Consider the following 19,763-nt stretch of genomic DNA (forward strand, 5'->3'; position numbering starts at 1 on the left):
CCTGTACACGTTAGAGGGAGCAATAAAACTTACAGACACCAAAGGAATGGCAAGAAAAATCTTGGGATTATCAATACAGTTCAATGTCTTATTGTAAGTGACTCTGCATATAACACACAGTTCACAGCCTGCTTCTGTAAGGCGCTTGTGATGGTGGTCCACTATGAAAGGCGCTATATAAAAATAAGTATTATTATTATTATTATTATTAATAAAGGGCCCTATAGCTCGCAGGGACACACAACACTTATTGTATTGATGGATGGCATCATCCCTCAAATCAGTTATGTTTTTTTTTTTTTTTTTTTTTTGCCACAGCAGAATTGAAAAGTGTCCTACTGACTTTATAACAACCAAGGAGTCTATTTAATTTACATACTTGCCAACATTTGGAAACTGTTCAGCGGGACGCTCATCTCTGGGGGGGGGTCATACGCAAAAAACACTCATTGTCATATGATAGACGTATCCCCCCCAATTCAACATGACATGACCATCATGACAGTAAAAATAGATATTATGAAGCATTCTTACCTTTGTATAAGTTATTGATCAGCAGATGTCTCAGCCACACCAAGAGCACAGCATGTGGTTTTCACTAACTCTGCTGTGCAGAATAAATGATTTTTTTTTTCTATGTGTAAATATCGGGACTTTCTTCCTATGCATCGGGACGTGGGACATTTGCTAGGAAATTGGTACTGTCCTGACCATATAGGGACTGACTGTTGTCATGTATTAATTTATATTAACAGTGACATCTTATAATACTGCAGCCATTCAAATTAAGAAAAACCAATGGCATGAAGCTGTTTTTTATATTGTAACAAAGAAATACACTAAGCTCACTTGCACTGTTAGCATTGTCAATTTTGAGCAAAGACTGACTGTTTTACAGGGGAGAAGTATGGGGGTAACTTATCCAACTTCCAAGCCTTTTGTATGTATGTGCATGTGACAGGCTGGCAAGTGGATAGAGGCCCAGAGACAGACGGCAGTTCACAAAAATAATACTTTTATTATAAATAAGCACAAAATAAAAGGGCACAATGGCCAAAACAAAGGTATTTATACACAAAAAACACAACACAAAAAGGTTTCCAGGCTGAGCAATGCCTTCACTGGACCAGTAGATTCACAAAAACACAAAACAGGAAACCAAAAACACAGCAAGCCCAACCATCCACTTGCTTCCTCAGCTCCCTACTCTTCCTAATGGGAAGCTGAGGCCTCCTTTTATGTCAGGTTGCTGGGTGCTGATTGATCGTTAATTACTCCAATCAACCCCAGCCACCTGAACACAATAAACCCAGGCAGGTAGGGGAATTTAACCATAGACTTACCTTTCTTTGTTTCAATGCGATGGGTGGGCCTGTTTCTGTGAGCAAAGTTATTTTAAAATTGGAGTTTTAAAGAACGATTCTAGTTTACTTTTTATTAACACAAATTTATCAAGAGGGGGAAAAAACTGATTGTTTTATTTTTTAAATTGATAATTGCAGCAGAAACTGATTTATGTGAATTAATAATCTGTGAAATTACAATGCATCCATGAGGTACCAACACAGTCGACATTACAAAGAGTCCTTTCCGTAATTATGTAACCTTTCCACGGACCATAGCTTGAGAACCACTGCTTTAAAACATCCTGCCTCTTTAATATAATATGCAAAATGTGCAGTCTGACATTCCCATTAAGCCAATCACAGTTCAAAGAGGTAGTAAAATAGCCAATCAAATGGAACACAGGATCTGTTTCCTCACGGCCACATAATTTTGATTAGGATAGCGAAGTGAAAGTTTATTTAAACTATTTATTTTACTTTGTGTTAAATATAAAGTCAGTACCGTAAACTGGGGCTATTTTGGACAGTTTTGACACATATTTTGTAGTATTTTTTATAAATATTTTTTTGGAACTAAGTTTGTGATATATTTCCAGGTATACCTTGGGGTTATATAATAGAGTTGAAACATTTTTGTAACACGTGACTTAAAGACTTCTTTTTTTTAATTTAAATTTTGTCAATTTTTCCGGGGCTTTGTGGAGTCTTTGCACACCCCTTTAAAACTGTGACTGAACCACTTTAAATCTTCCTCATTTCAACAATGGACACCTGAGAAAGTTTAAAAAAAAAGAAATAAACAAAAATAGTGGAGTGGAGAAAAAAAATTGTGCTTTTTTGCCAAAAAATCAAAGCAATTTTGCTGTAGAGAACAAACATAAACAGAGTAATGTTAACCTGCAAACAAATATTTGGGTATCCCCCCCCCCCCCCTTTTTTTTTTCACTGAACATTGAGTCCATCAACAGGCCTTCTTCAAACTGGACAGGACCTCTTCAGCGAATTCCATATAATCATGGCAGCTTTGAGCACCAAGTTTTCTTTTATACATTTGAACCATTTCTACTGTCTCTGCAATCTAATGCCCTTCAGCTATGAGGATTTCCTAGTCTGAAATTCTTATCGCAAGATTTAATGTTAACACCCTCACAAGATCAGCGATGAGATGAAAATCACAGGCTATGTGGTATAGTAGTATGCTGTATATTAACGTTAGTACATATATTATCAAGGATAATAATAATTTGATATTATCCTTGGTACATATGCAGAACTATTTCTGTCCAGAGTTACCCCAAAGAAGTTGCACTACTTGGAGATAATGGACAGCAGTACAAAGTGCGTGTGTGTGTGTGTGTGTGTGTGTGTGTGTGTGTGTGTGTGTGTGTGTGTGTGTGTGTGTGTGTGTGTGTGTGTGTGTGTGTGTGTGTGTGTGTGTGTGTGTGTGTGTGTGTGTGTGTGTGTGTGTGTGTGTGTGTGTGTGTGTGTGTGTGTGTGTGTGTGTGTGTGTGTGTGTGTGTGTGTGTGTGTGTGTGTGTGTGTGTGTGTGTGTGTGTGTGTGTGTGTGTGTGTGTGTGTGTGTGTGTGTGTGTGTGTGTGTATATATATATTTTCTTTTTTTACGGTGATGCCCACCAAGTGAACAGACTTAACTTAAATAGCCCTTGCTGCCATATTTTTCTATTCAAACAAATTTTCACAATCAACAAATTCAGCAAGATGTATTTATTTTGCGTTAGTGAATTAGTGAATCACAAATCCATTGAACTGATTCACTAAACTAAATGAATCCAGTCAGTACAAAGAATTGAACTGCACATCACTAGTTTTCAGGCCAGAAAACAAATCACATTTTCATTCCATTATCATAATATGGCACAATAAAATTAGTGTGCACTATAATATGTCCACTATTTCGTGTGATAATGAATACAATTGCAATAGTAAATACAGAAATCATTAAGGTGCATAGTAATTGCAATTATCGTGCACCATAAAGTTTGGCGCCCTTTCATAAGTGAGGCCTGTAGTGTTTAAACTGGAGAGTAAATTACTAATTTACCTAAAACATTATCTGGAGCGCTGGGTACACATTTTGGAACTGATTTTGTCACAAGGGCTAAAAGTTACAATTTAAAAGGGAAAAAACAACCCTACCAACTACTTTTCACCATTAGCTTATTCCTATCACAAAATGTATCTTTGCCTTTACACTGCTTTCAATTAATTCCTTAATGTACAAAGTTCAGTATTTATACAGAAGAGTGAATACACTGTACAAATCTATACTATTTATTTATTTATTTTTTTTTTAAGTTAAAAGGGCTTCTAAATGGCCTCTCTCTCCTCTCTTGTTGCTGCACAGGCACAAACCATGATGGTTTTGTCCTGCTGAGGTATGAGTGGCACACTTTCTGCTCCAGGGAGGCTGGTGGGGAACACGCTGCACAAGGCCAGGCCACTGCATTGCAAGCCAGGAAATGAGTTAATACTTTGCTTAAGAGGCTTGAGAAGGGAGGACGGTGATGTCCCGGGGAATGATTATGGAGTACAAAATGCAGAACTGTGAAATCAGTCACCAAATCGTGACACCTAAAATTAGCAATAGGGCACACATTTGGCAGATGACTCCAAGGCACAGTTACTGCTACATATCCTCCTTTCCAGTGACCTCCATAAGCTGTCGAATTTCAGTTCCAGTTGTTTATAATACTACACAAAGAACTATTTGTCCTAAAAGACCTAAACAAATATTTTTTTTGTGATTCCTAATGAGGCATTTCAATGGCTGTTGTATTTAGGCTGAACAAGTGTCTTTAATGATCCCAAAGCTTTTTTTTTTTTTTTTTTTTTTTGTCTGCGTAGTTTTACACAATATTGCGGGTGTGCTGTGGGGTTCACAGCACGGTGTGAAACTGGTTTGTCAAATCAGGAGACTTTTAATTAACAGAAAATAATATAATGGGTGATGTCTTTTGGAAATTTAAAACACAATACAGCACTTTGTGTTGATACATTTGAAATATTAATCTTTATTTGATTTTTTAATGTTTTTATTTGCAGATGTTTATGAGTCACACTGCATGAGCCCCAACTTCCATTGTGTTCAGAGTCTACTGTTCTTACATCTGCACTCAAGTGCTGCCATTAATTTACACTGATTTCAAACCAAACAACCACAAGATGTCTAAAGTAATGACAAGAAATATAGTCACAGACTACAGCATGATGAATTCCTTATGTGTTGTACAGCCTTACTGATGGAAAAAGATTGTTCTTTCTTTCATAACTGTTCAGCATGTAGGCATGCTTAACTTAAAATGTTCTGTTGTGAATCACCTATGTCGTTGATTAAATGAAAGCTGTTCATTTAGGCAGCATGTTATAATCATCTGTCCTACCTTTCTCCCTCCTCTGGTTTCATGTGTTGACTGGGTCATAGTCCACTTAGGTTGCATTCTGTCTAAAGGCTGCTGACTGGAAGCCGGGTGAGGCGGGGGCGGGGGGCAGACCCTGGAATATATTAGCTAGTCAGCCTAATAATCCCTGTACAGAGTCTATTGATTTTTCAGGGTACAGTTTATGAACTAAATAAACTTGGAGTTGGTGTCTTAATAAACTGCTTCACACAGTCTGTCACATTTAGTTACAGGGGACGCGGTTTCAAAAAAAAAAAATGTCAGGAGAGAAAGAAAAAAAGCTAATTGTGCTACAGATTGTTCACAGCAGGGCCTCCAAATGAGCCCCTTTGTTTCATAATGCCACCTCGCTAGGAATCTCGGAGCATTTCTTCAGTTTTACCCTAATGAGTTGCAACACTGATAATGTGGCTGATGATCTTTCATTGATTTCACTATCACTTGCTTGTCTGGTAATTGATCCGTTGCTGAGCCTCTAGTTAATTATATCGGCTTTGACATGGCTTGGTCTAAGGGGAATTTCAAGTCTTGCAGAATAATAGTTTTAATAAAGGAGTCTATTACTGCAGGTGCTTTCTGCTGCTGCTGGTACTGCTGCTGCTGATGCATGGTGTCTGTTTTTCTTTTCTTTCTTCTAACTAGCAGTGCACTGCAGGACATAGAGAAAGAGATAAAGAGAGCGAGAGATGGTGATGGAGAGAGGGAAGGAGGGAGAAAGAGAGAGAGGAGAGTGAGTTTGCTATTGGCAATGTCCTTAAGCCTCCCACAAATAACAGCCATTAGTGGGAAGGTCAGGAGCTGAGCAGGCAGCTTGACTGAAACACTGAGTGCCACTTCAGAAATGAAGAGACGAGCGCATTTTAGAAAGGGAGAGCTTAAATGGGTAATAGTTGGCTTTAAAAGTACAGTCACTGTTGGCAATGTTGATGCTTTTCCAGTTAACCACAGGTGGACATTATGTGTGTGTGTGGTATGTTAGACACTAATTCAGTGGCTTCCTACAGTACTGATGTGTGTGTGTGTGTGTGTGTGTGTGTGTGTGTGTGTGTATATATATATATATATATATATATATATATATATATATATATATATATATATCACTTTAGGATCACTTTACTAACTTTCGATTTCTAGTGGCAGATTGAAAGCTAAAGAAAAAAAAGGAAAGCTTTTTACCAGCAGACAGAAATTCAATAGGAAGGTACATTTGTTTCAACACTGTACATATTCTCATTATTTTTCATTTTGCACTAATGACACTGATCCTTCGTGGATGGCTTATTTTTTGTTACAGCACTATAGAAAGAAAAATAGAAAATAAGACTAAGAAAGAATGAAGTCCATTATGAACTCTAGTTTTGGAGAAAGTGGCAGTGAGTGGCACATTTTGTTGTTTTCTATAAAAAAAATCACATTACTGATGTTCACATAATTTCTGGAAAGGTTAGTAGGAGCTGACATACCATACCAGGGCTCTTAAGAGACAGGAGCTGCTGTCTCCTGCAATTTTCAACCATATTTTGAGTGACTTGGTATATTTGTAATCGTTATTAAGAATGTATTTTAAGAATGGTAATTATTTTTCTCTCACACACTGAGAAGTAACTTATGCATCATTTCGTCCCAGGCAATGTCTGATCAGTCAAAGTTTTGCTACTGTCTTTTTTTCTTTCTAAAAATGAAAATTGGCTCATTACTCTGGGAGACACTTTTCTTTTCCATATTCTAAGAGGATTTCATAGCAGAGTTGTGTCACCTACTGAAAGGAGCATGACTGCAAGAGGACTGATCTGTCTAAAGATGACTCTCTCTCTCTTTATTTTCTTAATTAAAATTTGAAACCATTCACATCGGGTTTCCTAAGGCGACGAAGCACAATGTCCTGCTAAAAGACTGTTCAATAACGGTGGTGAGGCTTTCAGGCAGTGATGTCATTGAATGCTATTGTGCCTTGTAGCCTCAGAAAAAGAAAAAAAAAGGCACAGTACTTTCTAGTGACTGTTTGCAGGTTAGTATGTTTGGCTTTTGTTTAACTTTTCACTTCTTAAGCAATTAGCTCTTAAATATATTGTCCTGGATCTTTGAAAAAAGGTGGTATAATGTGATGAGTTCAAGGACAACAATAATAATAATAAATAATAATAATAATAATAATAATAATAATAATAATAATAATAATATAGTTTAATTTGTAAATATCTACAGTGTTAGCTGAAAAAAATAATTCTGCTAAAACAGACTTAAAAGTGTGTAGGCTAAGACATGCAGGAGATTGGTTTTTATTTCACTCTGAATTCCAAGTTTTAGGTTTTTTTGTTTTTTTTTTTCGGTGCTGGTGCTGATATAGAAGAAGGGGGCATGTTTAACACAAAGTGCACACATTCCAAGGGGCTGGCAGTGCGAGATGAGCCTGACAGTGGAGCCGTGCTCTTAATAAGGCAGGGACAGCCTTCCCCTCCCTACATAGCTCATCCTGCTCAGCGGTTCTTAAGTGTATGAGTATCAGTGAGGGTTTAGTGTGGGATGTCATTTGGTGCTTGAGAGAGGAGCAGTGCAGTTGACTCTGAGCTCAGTCTTACACTATCCTGTGACAAGGCAACCAGCAGCAGCAGAGCAGTGCAGTGTGTGCGGCTGGCAGGCAGGCAGGCAGGCAGGCAGGCAGGCTGGTTGGTGCTCTGGGTTCCTTGGTGCTGCACGTGCACACCTGGCTGATTGACTAACTGGCAGATGTGGACGCTACACAGGGCATGCTTTTGTGGTTGTAGAGGGGGTTGGATTGAGTTGGTTTGGGGGAGAAGGCAGCAGCCGATGCATAAGCGATTGGGGTAACTAACTTACTTCTCGAGGCACAGCGAATGCATCCCCCCTCCTTCTTCTTCTCCTTCTCCTCCTCTTCGTCACTCCCACCTCTACCATCACCATCACCACCTTCTCCTCCCCCCACCTTCCATGGTCTGCTCATCCTGCCCTCTTCCATCATCTACCCCTAAGGAAACCTACAGAGCTGCCTGCCTCTGAACTATACAAAACACGTATTGCTACTTGCCACCAAGAGGTTTAAAAAAATAATAATAAAAAAAACACAAATCCACCTTTACTTTTCAGTCAGAAGAGGCAGAAGTGGATGTGAGAGACAGAGACACGCACAGAGACAGAGAGCGAAAAGGGGCAAGCGACTTGACTTTTAGAGACACTAACACTGAGAACTCCATGCAGTTCGGGACCAGAACTACAAGCGCTGAGCCTGGCTTCATGGGGACATGGCAGAACAGTGACAATAATCTACTCTTCAGAATGTCCCAACAGGTAAGTTTGCTTTTAAATAACTACACTTCATGTTATTGATATTTTGTTTTGTTTTCATATGTGCATCCAAATTGCCATTGTTATTATTATTTTTTATTGTTGTTGTTGTTGTTGTTGTTGTTTTTATTATTTTTTTGCTTTTGGGTTCTTTTTTTTATTTTTATGGATTTTTTTTATTGCTGTTTTTTTGTTGTTTAAACTGTACTTAAGCATGACTCACATGACCCTCCTAATAATCATGTTATCAACTTATTTGTAAAATAACCTGATGTAGAAGGTGGAAAAGTAGCTGCTGTAGTTTTAAAATACATCTAGCAAGGTATTTCATACAGTATGACTGACTTTTTAGGTTGCAATCTGATCTCTTCTATTCATTCTAGACAGTGCTCCTAACTTTAAAGCACTGATAGCAAGTTTTCAGAGGGGGCCCATGTGGGTCCTAATTGAGTTCATGTGGTACCATAGAAGCCAAAAGCTTTGTTCTGGAGAGAGAGAGAGAGAGAGAGAGAGAGAGAGAGAGAGAGAGAGAGAGAGAGAGAGAGAGAGAGAGAGAGAGAGAGAGAGAGAGAGAGAGAGAGAGAGAGAGAGAGAGAGAGAGAGAATTGTTGGAGAGAGAGAGAGAGAGAGAGAGAGAGAGAATTGTTGTCAAAGTTGATCATAGGGATCATTAGTGGAAGCAATTTTATTTGTGGGACTTTATTTCTCATTTCGAGTTTGTGTGCACTGCGTTATGTGTGTGAGTGTGTTTCCTCTGCGGAGCTTCGTGATGGTGTCTGATTCTCTGGCACTGGGGGGCCCCGTTAAGGCATGCTGGTATGCTGGTGTACATTGCCTCGGAGGGAGAGGGAGTAGGAGCGGTGATGCAGGGCCAATAATAACTGATAATTAATCACAGAAGTCGGTGTATCTGTACCATGCACTCGATGATACGTGCCCCGGCTCTTCTTGCACAATTACTTGGCTCGGCTGAGTTAACAAAAAATGTATATATATATATAAACTTGGACTGCGCTCAGTCCAGGAGAGGGAAGTTTGAAAGCGGATTTCTACATAAGAGTAACTTCCTTTTTAAAAGCAGTGTTTTCTTAGGATACTGTTAGGCACTGCATTTTTATTACATTAAAGTCTGAAGTGTATTTTATTTTAGTTGATAAGGATTTTTTCATGTGTACGACGACCAGAATTATGCGTGCGCACGTTTTTCATATAGCTCTGCAAAAAACTGTCTTAAATTGCCAGGGTATAAGTTACTTCAATGTGTTTTCCATCTGTGTTCTTCTTTGTGCATAGCTGATTTATATAAATAAATATCAGCTTACTAACCTTATATATACTCATTTTATTTGTTTTCTTAAAATATTCTGTGTGGCTTCGTTTGCATGTCCAGTAAGCTCACCCTGACATGTTCTATTGATAGGATTATTATGAAGGAAAATAAAAATAAAATATGAGTATTTTAAATTCACTGTACCGTAGCAAATACAATGTGAGTGCGTGAACTGAGTCTGTTTATTAGGATTTGAGTATTTAAATCAGGTAAATGTTGCTATCTCCTGTAGAGGGACCCTGGTTCCAGCTGATGTTGTGCATTGGTACAACAATGTAATCAGCCAGGAGACTTATATTTCCTCGAAATCTTGTATTACAAGGTCTTATGTGTTTAGCTGGCTTGGCATAAAGTCTCACAAGAAACACTTGACAAAGTACTTCTTTGGTGACTAACTGATACTGACTTTGCGTTCCTTCGCATATACCTGGGATATTGGAATCTTTGTATAGATGCTGTTTATATGCACGATTGTTTTACCAGCTTTTAACGAATTTGAATTTAAAATGAGTCAGCTCCAAAAGTTTTGTGTACATATATATATATATATATATATATATATATATATATATATATATATATATATATATATATATATATATATATATATATATATAACGTTTTGGAGCACGACTCATTTTAAATTCAAATTCGTTAAAAGCTGCTAAAACAATCGTGCATATATACCCAGGAAAGGTAAGAGTTAACACAATCAGACCATGGTAATGAGATAGTTGATAAATGTCTATTGAACCACATAGGTGGTGTTAGATTGCTTTTTGGCATGAAACCGTCCACAAATAGATTCCGACCTAAGGAATGTCATCTGTACCGAAAATGTTCACCTTGCGAAAACACAATTACGAGTTGTATAAAGTCTTGAAGTTTATAGAATTTTAATTCTAAACTGAGTACCAAGAGGAACACATTTTGTATTTTTCGTGTATTTCATACTATAGTAACTACAAGCTTACATGCATGACAACTGATGGTGGGTTTTCTAATGTTAAAATCACCACCACATGTTACTTTATTCAATAGACAGGCAATGTATTTGCTCTGTCGAGGAATGTTTATAATTTGGAGAATATATAAAGCGTGCTCAACACACTGGAACATCATAGTGAAAACATAGTAAAGAGGGGGAAAAAAATACTTGTTGTAGTTTTGACAGGCTCATTTATAGCAAGAGAAATCTTGAGTAATTTAATACAAAATGTAAATGAGTCTGAGTAAGAAAATGTCTAAAAACCTACACTGCGACTAATACTAGTAAGACTGAACATACCAAGCTGGACTGTGCTTTTCATGTGGATGTCATGGATATCAAATTAAAATGTTTTAGTTTAGAATATGTTCCTTAATATCTTCCGCTAATTATTATTATTTATTATTATTATTATTATTATTTATTGATAATAATAAGACTAACAATGCAGCATACGTATATAGTACTATCACATGTGTTTTTAAATGTAACACTGTGATACTTGATTCTTAACTTGAACTTTATATATAGACTATATAATAGATTATATAGATACTAATATAATATTATAATATATATATTGATATGTTCTACATATTATGTCCGATGTGTCCTGAAATAACATTATTTTGCTAGTGAAATAAATTATTTTTGAATCATTGAATCCTTTTGTGTACACGCATAAAACAAACCTTTTCATATTTTGCTCTGTTATCCATTCACTCGTTACACATCGTATTTGAATGTGCTGGGGGTTTATTTCACAGTTCTCATTAGAAGATGTAAGCTGCATTTCTGCACATGTATAAAGACATGTTTCTTTAAAGGGTTGAATGTAAGTCCAAGTAAATACTTGTAATGACAATACTACAGCTGGTAAAAGAAAAAATAAATAACAACACGTGACATACGAAGTATGATGTCAGATAAACCTGAACTTGCTTAAGTTGAATCACTAATTAGTTTAGACTAACAATATTAATAACGATGGACAACTTGGAATATCCATTTTTTTTCTTTTTTTTTTTTTTTTTTTTTTTTTAAATAATACATGTCATATATTGTTTCTGAATTGTGGGGGAGGGCTGGGGCTTGTGTCTTCAATACTCGTATGTCTTCAATTAGGCAACATAAAACGTAGGTCTTAAGTGAAATCGCAATTATATAGTAACGTTTAAAGTATGTGTAGCCTACTTTTATTTATTATTGGTCATAGTGACTTGCAGGTAGATCGCATTGCGTTTTAATTCATGCATACTGGTACATCCAGAAAACATTAATAATAATAATAACATAAAAAAAATAATGGAAGAAATATTTTTCAAAAATCTAAATATTGTATTACCGTACTAAATGCAAACAATCAAAAAGCAGGAGTATTTTAGTACTTATGTTCCTAAAGAATGCTGTTTTATTTTATTTACAGCCAGTTAGATGCAGGTCAGTTTTTATTTTCCCAAAAGGGGTTTCCAGCAACAGTGTTCACGCCCTTTATTTGAGCTAGTGAATATCACAAACAGCAACCCATGGAGTTTGTTTTAAAAGAGTCAGTGATCGAGGGTCGCCCTTCAGAAAGACGGAAAGCGCTTCGTTGGCTTTTAAATATATATAATATATATATATAAGCCCTATATATTATATATATCTATAATATTTATATATACTATCATTATATATATATATAGTTGGCAGTCATCCACCTGTAAGTTTTGTTTTGATTTCAAAGTGTCGTTTTTTCTCAATGAGGGTCAGAAGGCTGACACAGAAGACTGGCTATAACCCCAAAAGTCTTAATGCTCAGGCAGACCTATAGCCTTAGTTGCTTTTGTTTTGTTTGTTTTCTTATTGTATTTTAAAATACCTTGTCGTTCTGTTCCTCTGAAATGTGACAGGTCGAGAATGACCAGTCATGGTCGAGGAACAACTGCCAACCTCTCTTTATTCCCCGACCTCTTTTTTCAGCAAACCTGGAAGCATTTTTTTTTTCTTTTTTTTTTTTTTTTACATAATCACCAACTGTATTTCACATTTGAATAACAATACAAATAAACCATGATTATTTTAGTCATTAGAGTTAAGTATACGAAAAAACTTACCAGAGGAATTGTTATGACCCCAAAACCATCTGTCGAAAAAAATAAATCATGGGTTTTGTGATGAAAATTGTGTTTTTTTTTTTTGGTTTTTTTTTTTTTTTTAATTGTGTCTTAAATAGTATATCAATAATAAACCACCACATTGTACATTTTACTTTGTGTCGCCTTTAGAAACGACAGAAAACCATTTAAAATAAATATAATAACCCATTTAACAAAAATAGATTTTGTCATTGATTTCAAGCATATTGATTGAGAAATTACTAAATTGAGGTCAGAATCATTAGGGTCCAGAGGTCTCATCAAATTGCCGGTATCTCTATTAAGGATACAGACAGGCACATTTTGGGCTTGTTTGGAAATTCCGTTTTCAGTGTCATTAGGCTACTCACATTTAACTCCAAAAGTCATTAGATTGTCAGATCGTTGTGGTTTATGTGGCTCAGCTGTTGAGTATATATTTTAAGTGATGGAATTATTTAGTTGTGCGTTGTTAATTCTAGTGAGAGTTATTACTATATCAAACTGTGCTGCCTATAAAACATATACTTCAAGTAAACTTGGTCTGCTATGTAAATTGAATACAATGTTAAATATTACTTTAAAACTGTTCTCTAAGTGTCACACTGTAGTGATAATATAACAAACTCAGCATGCTAAGTGTCACACTGTAGTGATAATATAACAAACTCAGCATGCACAATTGTATACTTCAAATAAATGCCACTGGGATGGCACAGATGTATTTGCTGTTAGGTTAAAGGATTTTTTTTTTTTTTTTTTAATGCAGTAGGAAATAAATCTATATATAGTATATTTCACAGTATAAAATCTCATGTGAGCAGGTGTATGCTTCTGTCAATCTCAGTGAGTGATTGAAGCTGTGTTGTTTATTTGTGGAAATTGGTGAACCTCCAGTGACAGCACACCAGATAATGGTTTTAACTGTGATTTTACTCATATATTGACTTTGTCGACCTGTTTTTGTTTTTGCTATCTATTGTAAGGGCACAGCACTTCCTTGAAAGAGGATATTTGAGGAAACACCCACCGCTTGTCAGGGTGAGAGCCAAGTCAAAACCTTGGTGACTAATTAGATGCTGAGTAAGACATCTGTTAACTGGGCAGCAGCCGGAGGAAGAGTGGCTGTGTCACAGGCTGAAGGCCGGATCATTTATGGCCTCTGTGATAGTGAAAATAACCACATCGCCAGGTCGTGGTGACACAGTAGGGGTGTGTGTGTGTGTGTGTGTGTGTGTGTGCGATGATTTCTTGGGAACAGGCTGTACACTGATACAAGCAGTGTAATCTCGTTGCCTTTTTTTGTTTCATTAAAAAAATACACTAAGTAGGAGTTAGCTTATAATAAGTCTACAAAAAATCTTGTAAACAAAACTAGTGTGACACCACTATGCTCAGCTTGTTTGGAACTTGGGTATAAATTGAAAGTTAAGAGGCGCCTTGGAATAGTTAAGAGGTGCTAATTATTATTCATACTAATTAATAGGCTGTGCTAATCAGTGTAATTGACCTCATTCAGTAATGCTTATTTACCTAATTCCACCATACATGTGCACACAATTCTAATAACCTCAGCATAATCATGTTAATATAAATGTCTTTTTAGAGCAGCTGCTACTAACAAGGTTAAAGGCATCAGTCTTTTACAGTACTTACTTCACAGCTCGTTATAGGAAAGCTGTTTATTGCCACACGGTACACACAGAGGGGTAGAGGTACTAAAGTGTTCTGGCTGTCGCAATCGTCGCAAACCAGTTGCAAAAGAGTCGAAAGTCTTGGGTGAAATTTACTTAACAAGCGCACTACTGACTTTTTAGGGAATGCTTTGCGGCAGCAGTTTTTCTTTGCGGTTCAGCCTTAGATGAATATGTAATTATGGACGTTGTGCATAAATTCGCAAAAATGGGGTGGAGATCCTGTCAGTGATGTGCTGTGTGCTGCGCGCACGCACACACACACACACACACACACACACACACACACTCTCTCTCTCTCTCTCTCTCTCTCTCTCTCTCTCTCTCTCTTTATATTACATTTTGATATTGACAGCCCTGGTTAGTGAAATAAGCAAATAACGTTTTATCATCGCAAAGACTTAACTACAAAGTAAAATAAATAAATAAAACAAACACGTACACATCAATGTATGTATTGAAATGTTTATATTTATGGTTGTAATTAAAGTTGCTAGTGAAGATATAATGATATATACATATTGAACACATTTTCAGATAGCATAATTATTTTTGAATAGTGTGTTTCTTAAAGGTTCACTTAACAAAAAAAATAAAATAAAACAGTTTCGTTATAAGTACCTTTGCCCAAAATTATTTGGTTTAAAAAAAAAAGAAAAAAAAAGAGACGAACATCACCCACTGTACAGCGCGAAAGCAAGTTGTGCTTACAATTTAAAAAAATTGGAAATACTTTCACTTATGGAAAAGGCAATTACCCGGGATACAATAGCACAATATTTTGTAATTTTAAAGAGCACTGATATTGAAAAGTCTGCCTCAGAGATTTAAAAGTTTGCAGTCTTTGATTGTAGCTGTATGATTTTAACATGATCACGCCCTGTTCGTCCAAATCTATAGCAAATGTTGCTATGGATGTGTGCTTTTTATTGCCATCAGTAGCTCCATCCACAATAATTCTCAATCTTTTCATTTCAAACTGTGAAGCACTGAACTTGTGTTTCTGTGGTATAGTAATTTTGTTTGGCATAATTATTTACATACCACGGTTTTCTCGTCCGTTCCTCAAAATACTTCCAAACGTGGCTTCCTTTGTTTAGAGATGCCATTTTAAATATAGAACAAACTCAGAAATAAACACTTGTCATTAACGTTATTGCCCTGCCATGGAATTGATACCATAACACGCCTACTACTGGCAAAACCGCACACAGTGCACAAATGAAGCGCCAGATCAACCGAGAATAAAACCCTCCGCAGTGTCAAACTTTCTGTTGGACCAATTAGAAAAGCTACTTGGAGGCAATTGACATACCCCCTCCTTTTTATAATATCTGCCCAAACTGTGGCAGTAGAGAAGTCTCATACTCAACTACTGATGATAAACTACTAAAATTAATGCATAAAAAAATATGCGTTTGGTGACACTTGTCACGTGACTTGTTATACGTCTAGCTTATTATTAAACGTTTTACCTCTTGTTTTGAGTTTATACATTTATACATTTAAAATTCCCTTCCCTAGATAGTACAAATGAGGGTTCTCTAATATTATAATGAGATGTACTAAAGCTGTCAGCAAGTGCGACACTTACAATTATATCAATTTGTTAAGACCTTTTGAAAGCACGTTTTAAATAGTCGCAATTGTTGCTGGCATTTCCCAGTTGCTTTTTCTCGTGCATTGCCAGTTGTGCTCAATGCATGTTTGAGATGAACGCCCAAGTACCTATTTTTCCCTAAAAACAGGGTGTGCTTACAGGCCTTGAAAACAAATTTCTGTGGCATTTCTGGGTTCCCTAACATGAGCAATAGACTGCACACATGTGCCGCTAACCTCTCCAGCTCATTCTGAGCATCTGTTTGGACCATGATCTATTGTGTGTTAATTATAATAAATATAATAATAATAATTAAAATAAACACTAAAATAATTTTGCTTTAATTTTAAAACATTTTTTATTCGCATTGTACACTATGTACAATGGAGCAGCATGATTTATTTTGTTTTTGCCTGTATACAGGCTAAAAGTAAAAAAAAAGTGCATGGCGCATTCATTTGATTTTATTACTGTACTGTATACTGTATAGGCCTACTGTAAAGATTTATATTTTTACTTTGTAAAAATGTGGTATAGTCAATTGCCTCCAACCCTCCTTTATGTTGTAATTGATTACTATTATTCTGACTTCGATTCTTCATTAAAATGTTAGCAGTCCTCGAGTGGCTCATCCAGTTAAAGTGCTGCTGCTGGGAGCGCAGGATAAGACACAGCTTGGACAGCGCCAGTTCGTGTTCTGGCTGTGCAAAAAGGTCTAACTTTGCTGTGGATTCCGAAGGGGGCATCACATTGGCTCTGACTCTCCTGGGGTGGGAAACCATTCTTTCTCCTCATCGCGCAACAGCGAACCCTCCTGGCCAGATACCGAGCACATTCACAGTGGATAAAAAGCAGGGCTGAGCTCTGTTCTTCGAGATCATTAGCCCGCCCACCTCTGCTCTAGATTTCTCAGCGTAAAAATGATTCTGGCTTTAGGCTTGTGAGATCGGAGGACGCTCACACGCCCTCAGAACGTCTGTGCTGTGTGGAGACCAGCTGCGGTGAGGAGAAAAAACATAATTGGACATTCCAAATTGGGGAAAAATAAATGCAAATAATAATTGGTCACTCAAAATTAAAAAATAAATAAATAAATAAATAAATACAACTTTGATCCTGATTTTCTGAAAGTAATCAAAACAGTTTAAAGGTGCAAATCTAGCAAGAGGCAATGTAGCTACGGAAGAGACAAACAAAAATTATTATTTTTTTTTTACCAAAACAGCTTTGGAAAATTAGGTGGAGTTTATTTGCAGTTAGAAAAAGTGGAGCACATTTTACACTAGAGTAAAAAGGTTTGAAAGTTGTCCTGTAAATCTTTTGCTACTTAATAACTTTATTCTGGCTATGTTCTTGTATGCAGAGTAGAAAACCAGCCACACCTTGTTGTGCTATACTACTAATCAGACATATGGAAACTCGACTGAACAATGTATTACTGTAATCCGTCGCGTATTTGCCCATCACATTTCTGCCATAATCATTGTCTTCAGCAATGTTAGTTTATTATTAAACAGAGAAGAGTAGTCTACAGATTGTAGATCCTGTCAGTTTTTGTACACTGTGTTGTATGTGTTCTGTGCTTTGCCATTGCTGGTAGAGTCATGTGAGCTGTTCAGTGTGTTGATATGTAAATAAATCCTGTTCGCCTGCGGGGTGTATCAGCTTCAACCGCCGTCTCGATCTCCTGCCTGTCACTCAGCAGAGAATGCACGCACCCCCACAGCAGACGTGTCACCCTGTCACAAGCATTAAAACCATGTATCTTTCTAAACAAGGGATTTAGTGCAGCTCCCTAATAAAATCTCAAATCAATAATTGTGTGAATATAATAATTGTTACAGCTGTGTATAATGGTTTTAATGATTTTAATTTATTACTAGTCAAAACATCTGCAGAGTTAATGTTATTACTTGCAGACAATCCCACTTCAACAGAAAAAAAGCAAGAAAGAACCCAATAGTAAGATTCACATTGAGACTGCTGTGTAAAACTTTTATTTAGATGATTTTAATTGCAATAATTACTCTATTATTAGACTGCGCGCTGTGCCTCCCTAGAAAGTCTGATGCCTCAAGCTGAGAATCTCTGATGCACAAAGTACCATACATTGTTGTTTTAAAATCTGGTGTTGATTTTGTTAGGACATTGACAGAAATTGTGTTCTTAATGTACCAATGCAACCTACTCTGATTAATAACTATGTTCTGATCTCATCAGTACAAATGTTCAATGCATTGGCTTCACAGCCCTGCTGTACAAATCCTGCATATTGTGCATATACAGTACCACTCACCACTATTTTAAATGAAAACACCTTAAAACCATAATACATTTGCCATTAAATTGGCAAGAAATAACTGACTCATCAATGTTGTGATTGAAAGAGTTGGTTGTTGGCATAAGTGAGCTGTATGTTTAGGCATGATAAACTTACAGCACATCCCTGAGTGCTGAAAGGTAGCTGCGATTTCTCAGAAATATCCCTTGCAATTCCTGCATAGCGCTAACCCAATGTTTTGGTGGTGGGTAAAACCGTTACTGGCTAATTTACATTCTTGCTAGCTCCAGAATTTTAAGTTCAGTGATCAAACAAGAAATTTTTAGCTTCGTTGCTATGCAGTGCCACAGTATAAACACAGCCTGGGGATATGCGATAGCCGATAGTATTAGAATCAGTCACAAGTTTTTTTTTTTTTTATCCTTTTTGTAGAAAAAATATACTTTACCAATAGCTCAAAGAAAAAAAAAATCTAGCTCCTAGGCGAAAGCTGAGCCTTGTTTGCCTTCTGATTAAGGTTCTTTTAATGAATTGACTGAGCTCCTTTTTATGAAGTGAGGTTTACGGTTTATTCCGAGGGCAGGGCCATCTTATATTAGCTCAGTGGCAAACATCTAGATTTTTTCTTTACCATTAAAATAAGCCAGACTCCTGCTTATTTGGAATTTGTTAGCTTTTAAAGAGAGGTTGTGCCATGTATTTCAGTAATTTGAAGAGAAGATGAATTTAGAAAAATCTGGTTTGAAAGTAAAAAAAAAAGAAAAGACATGTGAAGTGGTAAGATGTGTAGCTGGTAGACGGAAAACTAAGAAATTACTGTTCAAGACTTGCACAGGTAACGTGCTTTCTTTAAGACAGGTCATTTTATCCTTTGCAAATTGTTTTCAAACATATCATGATCTATATAAGAAAATGCAGGAAACCACTTTGTGCTGTCTAATGAATAACAATACACAGAATATACTGCGGTTAAACATGTGTCAGTGAATTCATTTATAAATGTGTTGAGCATGTCGTAACCCTGAAGTGGACTAACGCTTTCTCTAATAATGTATTGGTTTACCACAATCATTTCCATCAATGCTTTTCTTTTCTTTTCTTTTTTTCTTGAACCGAAGGGAAGTCTACAAAAAAAAGGGAAACTGCTGTTTCAATAATCTGTGAATCAGGATGTAACCACCCCTTGTCAGGCAGTAACGAGGGGACATTACCACCATTCCTCCCCTTGTTAGTGCCCTGAACGTTTGACATTGCTGGAATGCTTCCTGCAGTTACTGCTGCTGGCTTATGACAGTCATTTGCAGACTTTTTTTTTTTTATAAAAACAGTTTAACATATTATTATTATTATAATTATTATTATTATTATTGTAATTTTCATTGTGTGAGACATGAGATTTTAAAGTTTCTATGGGTAAAACGTGTACAGTAGCAATACTCTTTGAATGACAGCGCACACCATATTAGCACAGAGCTTTATTCTCTTCTCTAGGAAGCCGGTCAGTTTGAAACCATTGTTTGTGTAATAAAGATGTTAGCTCCTGGAGTCTCATTTAGACTAACTTTTACAAATGTGTTCCCTGATTTCCCCCCCTTTACGTGCGAAACCAAGATTATCCCCTCACCACAACCATTTCCTGTATTTATGCTACCATGTTTGTGCTTTCTTAATATTCAAAAAAA

General features: G+C 36.5%; 1 protein-coding gene across 2 annotated transcripts in view; it reads left to right on the plus strand.

The window, feature by feature from the left end:
• The window catches only part of bnc2 (basonuclin 2), a 251,601-nt gene that overhangs the window by 87,189 nt on the left and 144,649 nt on the right, over positions 1 to 19,763 (plus strand). For both annotated transcript variants that reach the window (XM_041263944.1, XM_041263928.1), the window contains exon 2: positions 7,874 to 8,074. In XM_041263944.1, coding sequence (XP_041119878.1) covers positions 7,874 to 8,074 — 201 coding nt within the window. The remainder of the gene's footprint in view (positions 1 to 7,873; positions 8,075 to 19,763) is intronic.

The sequence above is a fragment of the Polyodon spathula genome, chromosome 1, assembly GCF_017654505.1.
Source record: "Polyodon spathula isolate WHYD16114869_AA chromosome 1, ASM1765450v1, whole genome shotgun sequence".
NCBI lineage: Eukaryota > Metazoa > Chordata > Actinopteri > Acipenseriformes > Polyodontidae > Polyodon > Polyodon spathula.